At 44.2% G+C, this 7,889-nt stretch overlaps 2 protein-coding genes across 2 annotated transcripts; one reads left to right on the plus strand and one right to left on the minus strand.

The window, feature by feature from the left end:
• Positions 1–1,931, plus strand: lage3 (L antigen family member 3). Its single transcript, XM_079235186.1, has 3 exons — positions 1–55; positions 1,276–1,404; positions 1,487–1,931. The coding sequence occupies exons 1-3, from the start codon at positions 6–8 to the stop codon at positions 1,593–1,595; spliced, it is 288 nt and encodes a 95-aa protein (XP_079091312.1). The 5' UTR covers positions 1–5; the 3' UTR covers positions 1,596–1,931.
• Positions 1,932–2,535: 604 nt separating this feature from the next.
• Positions 2,536–7,680, minus strand: wdr45 (WD repeat domain 45). Its single transcript, XM_079235182.1, has 10 exons — positions 7,141–7,680; positions 6,295–6,369; positions 6,006–6,110; positions 5,432–5,537; positions 5,223–5,317; positions 4,801–4,880; positions 4,194–4,402; positions 3,998–4,099; positions 3,337–3,482; positions 2,536–3,146 (listed from the first exon to the last, which is right to left on the minus strand). Exons 1-10 carry the CDS (start codon positions 7,187–7,189, stop codon positions 3,037–3,039), a joined length of 1,077 nt encoding a protein of 358 aa, XP_079091308.1. The 5' UTR covers positions 7,190–7,680; the 3' UTR covers positions 2,536–3,036.
• Between the last annotated feature and the right edge of the window lie 209 nt (positions 7,681–7,889).

The following is a 7,889-nucleotide window of genomic DNA, read 5'->3' on the forward strand; positions in this document are numbered from 1 at the left end:
AAAAGATGGCGGCGACAGACGGAGAAAGAAACCACGAAACGGGTAGACTGGAGTTGTATCCTTTAATATGAGCTCCGGAAGTTTACGTTATGCTTTTATTTGTGTTATTAAGTTCTGTTTCGACTAATTTATTAATTATTTAATTTAGAAACGTCACGCTAGTTGCAGCATTAGCCGTTTTTAGCACAGTAACGTTTGCTTTACTGTCACGCTTCCTCGTTTCCTTTCCTAGTATTCGGCGTTTCTCTCCTCACTTGTTCCCTCGTCTATCTTCTCTCCTCACTTGATCCCTCGTCTATCTTCTCTCCTCACTTGATCCCTCGTCTCTCTTCTCTCCTCACTTGTTCCCTCGTCTCTCTTCTCTCCAGAGATTCATGCAGCTTCTTTTAGGGAAACATCTGCTCTGAAATACGCAAATTCCATGTGTGTTTACTCCGGTTACAAACACAACATACAGTAAACAAGGTCCATATGAAGACATTAAATACATGAAAGACAACAGTAGTTAAAGTGCAGATGTATAGTCTCATTAATGTTCATCCGAGTGACTCCAGAGGAAAGAAGCTGTTTCTGTGTCTGGAGGTGTTGAGCTCTGTAGCTTCAACCAGAGGAGAGGAGGAGGATAGCAAGGTCTACAGGGTGTGAGTGTCTACAGGGTGTGAGGGTCTGCAGGGTGTGAGTAGTCTACAGGGTGTGAGTAGTCTACAGGGTGTGAGGGTCTACAGGGTGTGAGGGTCTACAGGGTGTGAGGGTCTGCAGGGTGTGAGTAGTCTACAGGGTGTGAGTAGTCTACAGGGTCTGCAGGGTGTGAGTAGTCTACAGGGTGTGAGGGTCTACAGGGTGTGAGTAGTCTACAGGGTGTGAGGGTCTGCAGGGTGTGAGTAATCTACAGGGTGTGAGGGTCTACAGGGTGTGAGGGTCTACAGGGTGTGAGTAGTTTACAGGGTCTAGAGGGTGTGAGGGTGTGAAGTGATCTTTCCAGCCCGCTTCCTGACTCTGGAGGTGTACAAGACCAGGATGGAGGGCTGGAACCAATAATTCTCTCTTCAGACCTGACGATCCGTTGTAGTCTCTCTGTCCTGTTTGGTGATCCAGACCACAGTGATGAAGAGCAGAGGACAGACTGGATGATGAAGAGCAGAGTTCTTCTTTCACAGATTGATGCATTAACTTTAAAACACTTTAAAAAGTTCATATTCACTGACTACCCTTTGCATAATTAACTATGTGTTAGCTTCCTTGCCTCCTTGACCCCTTGACTCCTTGAACCCTCAGCTCTCTGGACGTCCCGTTCCCGTCTCCCCGTGAGGCCGCCATCGCTCTGCGCTCTCTGTCTCCGGACCGCGAGCCGAGGAAAGGCGGCATCAGCAAACATCTGGCGCTGAGCGGCAGCAGCTTGACCGCGTGAGGAGACGCTGCGCTCACGTCTTCCGGCCGCACCGCGCCGCCGTCTAACTTCTTCTTCTTCTTCTGTGGTTGTTTGCAGGAAGTGGAGCGCGGATGAAGCTCGGATCCTCAGAGTGTCGGTAAACTCGTTCCTGGATCACCTGGCGCTCGTGATGGAGACCATGGAGGCGTTCCCCATGACCCCGTGAAGTCATGTGACCCCGGATCCCGTGAAGTCATGTGACCCCGGTCCTATCTCCAGACTTTAAACTCTTTAGTGGACCAAAGAACTGGCGGCTTGGTTCTGACTCCTTCTGTATAAACAGATGCTGTTCCTCGGTCGACCAGCAGAGGGCGCTGGGGGTTAAATATCTCATCCAGGGTTTTTGTTTGACAGCAAAATGGAAATGTGGAATAAAAACAATGAGCTTCTTGTTAAAGTTGTGTGAAGACTTTTCTCTAACGGACAGAAGAATAAGAGGAGAGAAACGACTTTGTTTAAATGAAGTTTAATCATTTAACTGAATAATTTGCTCAGAGTTGAAGCACAGATGTTATTCATTTTATTCTCACGATGAATACATGTGGAATAAAGAATAATACGTATTAAAAATGAGTATTTAACGAGATAAACTCTATTCCTTTGTCCTTATGAATATTTCTCTACTGGGACCAGAGGACTGGACCTGGAGGTGTTGATGGCTGAATATGAACTCATTCAGAAATCTTTTCAACCATCTGCTCTCTACTTGTAATATCTATATATAATATAGTTTCTTAGTTATGAGTTCATAGAGTTTATAGAATGATGATCGTTATGAAACAGGCTTCACGTTCTTTATCTCGAGAATAAAAGAAGTTTGGGTTCTTTATTTCTATTCTGAAATACGTGTTCAAAGGTCAGAGAGGGAGGCGGTCACGGATTAAAAGCATGAAGTTTAATAATGCAGACAACTCATAATAATATATGCTGAACCAAGTATTAATGTATAATCTTATTTTATACGTCAGAGTCCTTCAGGAGGAAAATAACACGACAGAAGAGACAAAATATAAATAATAATAATGAATATTATGAAAATATTTAATGTGACAAATGTCTGTCGGGTTAAAACAGCTGATAAAAGAAAAACACAACATTTCTACATCCTGTTTCATATTTATTTATATACACGTTTAGATTTTCACATCTAATTTAACTCTTAGTATCTTGATGAACAAAACCTGAAATAATCAACGAGATTATTTCATGAAATAATCCAAAATCATCTGGAAGGATCTCATTGGCTGCTTGTGGAGGAGACCAGTGATGACATCATCACCGGTGATGTCATCACTAGAGGTTTGTCTCCTGGTTAGCCTCCAGAACCAGTTCGTCCCTGCAGCGCTTTGTTAGCGCAGCTTTGTTAGCGACGCCTCCTGTAACGCTGCAGGGACGAAGAGGAAGAAGCAAACTTTTATTGTGAAACACAAAAGTTTCCAAACAGAGTGAAATAGAAATAAAGGAAAAACTGTGTTGATGTTCAAGCTGAAGATACGAATGATCTCCATCCGTCTGCAGAACACGACGACAACCATCGAGTCCTCTCCTGCTCTTCCTCCTGCTCCTCTTCCTCTTCTTCCTCCTGCTCCTCCTTCTCCTCCTCCTCCTCAGAAGTCGTCGTCGTCACAGATGTCCAGGTAAACGTCGAAGGCTTCTCGGTTGCAGTTCCCGTCCGGCGTGAAGACGTACTTGTGGAAGGTTCCGTCCACACAGATGGCTGCAGGAGGACAGGAAGCCAGTTAACCCTGAACCCCTCCTTTAGCCCTTCAAAATATGTTTACAGCTACTGGATGATGAACGCTGTAGTTTGAGATTGTTTAGGGAAAACATGGTTTCCTGGTTCCCTGTTAGTTATATATTTAATAACATTCATCATAAACATGGTGGACATTCAGTCGGTTCCTCACCGATCACAGAGTTCACGTTCTTGGACGTGTTCTTCCCAAACGCACAGATGCAGGCGCACTCTGCCGGAACCGTGAAGCTCGCCAACGACCACTGGCTGTCCACGTACTGCCCGATCACCGGGCCCACCTTGCCCACCCGCGCCAGCCTGAGACAGGGAAGGTCAATGAAGATCATCAATGATCAGAGGTCTATAGGGACCAGGATCAGGACTAAACAGAGGTCTATAGAGGACCAGGACTACACTGAGGTCTAGAGGACCAGGACTACACTGAGGTCTATAGAGGACCAGGACTACACTGAGGTCTATAGAGGACCAGGACTACACTGAGGTCTATAGAGGACCAGGACTACACTGAGGTCTATAGGGGACCAGGACTACACTGAGGTCTATAGAGGATCAGGACTACACTGAGGTCTATAGAGGACCAGGACTACACTGAGGTCTATAGAGGATCAGGACTAGACTGAGGTCTATAGAGGACCAGGACTACACTGAGGTCTATAGAGGACCAGGACTAGACTGAGGTCTATAGAGGACCAGGACTAGACTGAGGTCTATAGAGGACCAGGACTACACTGAGGTCTAAAGAGGACCAGGACTAGACTGAGGTCTATAGAGGACCAGGACTAGACTGAGGTCTATAGAGGACCAGGTCTTACGCAGAGCGGCGGTTGAGTTTGGTGTCCTTGAGGGCGAAGATGTGGACGGTGCCTTTGTCACTGGAGGCGCACAGGAAGGACGAGTCGTGGCTGAAGTTGATGCTGCAGACAAAGAGGAGCGTCAGCACAGAACCAGCAGAACCCACTACCCACAGAACCATCAGAACCCACTACCCATCAGCCCCGGCAGGAGTACCAGTAGAGGGTGGCGGGGTCCGTCCCGCGCCGCAGCTCCACCAGCTTGTCCCGGGTCGTGGTATCGAACAGCCGGATGAGCGTTCCCTTGCGGGAGGCGGAGGCCGCCACGCTGCCCGGCTGGTTCAGCGCCACGCAGGCGATCTCGCTCTGGTGGGCGTTGATGGTGAAGGGAGCCGAAGAGGTGCCGGGTTTGGTGTTGGACAGGTCCTGTGGGGGAGATATCTCACACGTTAACTTTAGAGACTCTATTTAAAGTTGGTGCACCTCATATGGGCGTGTCTGTACTTCCTGTGGGCGTGTATGTGCTTCCTGTGGGCGTGTCTGTACTTCCTGTGGGCGTGTATGTGCTTCCTGTGGGCGTGTATGTACTTCCTGTGGGCGTGTCTGTGCGTCATGTGGGCGTGTATGTACTTCCTGTGGGCGTGTCGTTGCGTCATGTGGGCGTGTATGTACTTCCTGTGGGCGTGTCTGTACTTCATGTGGGCGTGTCTTTGCGTCACGTGGGCGTGTATGTACTTCCTGTGGGCGTGTATGTATGTCCTGTGGGCGTGTCTGTACTTCCTGTGGGCGTGTATGTACTTCCTGTGGGCGTGTCTCAGACTCACCACCAGCTGCAAGCTGCCACATTTATGACCCGGAAACACCAGCAGCTGTTTCTCCAGACTGGGACACAAGTCACACAAACCTGCAGACAGAATGGATCATGGTTGATTATTCAGAATTAAAAGGTGATAATCTATTAATAAATAAAAACCTGTCAAAAATTCGTAATGTAATGTAACTTTGTGCTTATTTGCATGAAAAGACACAATTAGAGTGATTTCTTTAAATATTTGCTTTAATAAAAAAGTCTAGTCATTCTGAGTGTTATAAAATATACTATTTTTATAGAATAATACAATGTTTTTGGTGAATTTTAAGCTTTGTTTTGGCTTCTTTTTCTGCTGGAAGCGTTGGTCACACACGATGTGTTCAAGGAGCGCAGGAGAGATGAGCATCTGAGGATGACCTCAGGGTCAGCGCTCACCTTTGGGGTTGTCTCTGGTGTCGAACTCAAACAGTTTGACCGGGTTATCTGGAAAACTGTAAACGTAGATCCGGTTCTTCAGGACGATGATGATCCTGAAGGAGGGGAGAGATCAGAGTCATTCCTCCTGAACTATTGTTATGTGGTTCAGCATTGTTGTTGTTGTTGTTGTTGTTGTTGTTGTTGTTCACATGGAAACAGGAACTCACTTGTCGTGTCTCATGCGAACGGCCAGAACCGGCTTGGTGAAGGTGAACTCCAGGACCAGCTTGTCTTTCGGGTCTCGAGACTCTCGAGCGTCGTCCCAGACCAGAACTGAACCACAGATTCATGTTCTTCATGTTTATTCATGGTATTCATGTTATTCATGTTTATTCATGTTATGTATGTCTATTCATGTTATTCATGTTATGTATGTATATTCATGTTATTCATGTCTATTCGTGTTATTTATGTTATTCATGTCTATTCATGTTATTTATGTGTATTCATGATATTCATGTTTATTCATGTTATTTATGTTTGTTCATTTTATTTATGTTTATTCATGTTATTCATGTTTGTTCATTTTATTTATGTCTATTCATGTCATTCATGTTTATTCATGTTTATTCATGTTATTCATGTTTATTCATGTTTGTTATATATGCTTAACTTGTTTGGACATTCTTGATGAAAACAATAATGAAAGACAATTATTTACCTACCGGGTCAAATCAGTCTCTCTTGTGATTTTATATATAAAAGTAATAATAATTAATAAATAAATAATAAGTGGCTCACCAGATATTTCAGAGAATTTGGGGTTGACTCCGCCTCCAACGACGGCCAGCAGGTTGGAGCGATGCAGCATGGAGCACGAGGCCACGCTGCCCACCTGCTCGTGGTCTACACACACACACACACACACACAGACACACACACAGACACAGACACACACAACACACACACACACACACACACACACACACACACACACACACACACATAAATATATATGAAGTACTTTGTGCTCTGGTCTCCTCGAGGTACTAATACTCCCAGACAGAGTATTCCTGACAGCGATCCTCACCCAGGTGACCTTTCTCCATCAGCGGCTCCACGTTGTAGATCCGGACCCCCGTCTCCATGGCGCAGCAGAAGCAGCCTGAAGATAGAAAGTACATTTTATATATATATATATATATATATATATATATATATATATATATATATATATATATATACACACACACACACACACACACACATATATATGTGTATATATATATATATATATATATATATATATATATATATATATACACACACACACACACACACACACACACACACACACACACACACATATATATGTGTATATATATATATATACACACACACACATACACACACTTCTACTCCTCCACATCTTGGGACAAATACTGGATATTTGACTATTTTACTCCATAAAACTGAAGGCATACTTCACGAGTTTAAGATGTTCCCAAACACATTTAAAGTGTTATGATAACATGTAGTTATGTTTATGACGTGCAGCTGATCAGTAACACAAACACAGAGTATTTAAAGTGTTATGATAACTTGTAGTTATGTTTATGACGTGCAGCTGATCAGTAACACATTAATTATTCAATTGAAACAAATTCAACGTGAGATCATTTTGATGGTTTAGTTCATTTTACTGTAAAAATATTTTCTGCTTCCAGATGAAAGAATATCTTTAAATGTTGATGCATCTGAACTAATGATAAGAATGTTGTGTATTTAACTGAAACAGAGTAATCTTACTGTGTGGTACTAGTGTCCTGCACTAAATACTGTAATAAATATTGAATGCAGTATTTTTAATACAGTATTTAATACAGTATTACTGTAATAAACACAGTATTTAACGCAATACTATATCTATACTCACTCTGGTCCTGGTTGAACTGCAGACTGTTGACTCCTCTCTGTTGAGTCATGGCGGCTGGACGGGAAGTAACCGGGAAGCTACCGGGAGGTTACCGGGAAGTTACAGGGAAGCTACCGGGAAGTAACCGGGAAGTTACAGGGAAGCTACCGGGAGGTTACCGGGAAGTTACAGGGAAGCTACCGGGAGGTTACCGGGAAGCTACCGGGAAGTAACCGGGAAGCTACCGGGAAGTTACAGGGAAGCGACCGGGAGGTTACCGGGAAGCTACCGGGAAGTAACCGGGAAGCTACCGGGAGGTTACCGGGAAGCTACCGGGAGGTTACCGGGAGGTAACCGGCCGTTGGACCCGCAGGACGATCTGCAACGGAGCAGAAACACGACGTGAACCTCTGATTAAACCGGAAAAAAAGCTTTAAATATTAAAAGTCTCACGTGAGCACGAAACGACCCGCAGGGTTCAAGCGCGGGAAACAGGACGGACGGCGCGAGACGACGACAACACAACAACAACAACAGAGGTGTCGCAAGACGGCGATTTGTTTTCGTTTTTCCACCAGTGACGTAGCACATGTGCTTCCGGTTGAGTTCCGCTTCCGGTCCGTACTTTTCTTCTTTCTGCGATATAAATTAAATGTGAAAATAGAATAATAAATGAAAACACACGTGACGACGAAGACAATTTAAAATACAAATACAAATAATAATAATAATATTATTATTATTATATTATATATTATTATAAAATACAA

This window comes from Taurulus bubalis (assembly GCF_910589615.1).
Source record: "Taurulus bubalis genome assembly, chromosome: 19".
Taxonomy (NCBI): domain Eukaryota; kingdom Metazoa; phylum Chordata; class Actinopteri; order Perciformes; family Cottidae; genus Taurulus; species Taurulus bubalis.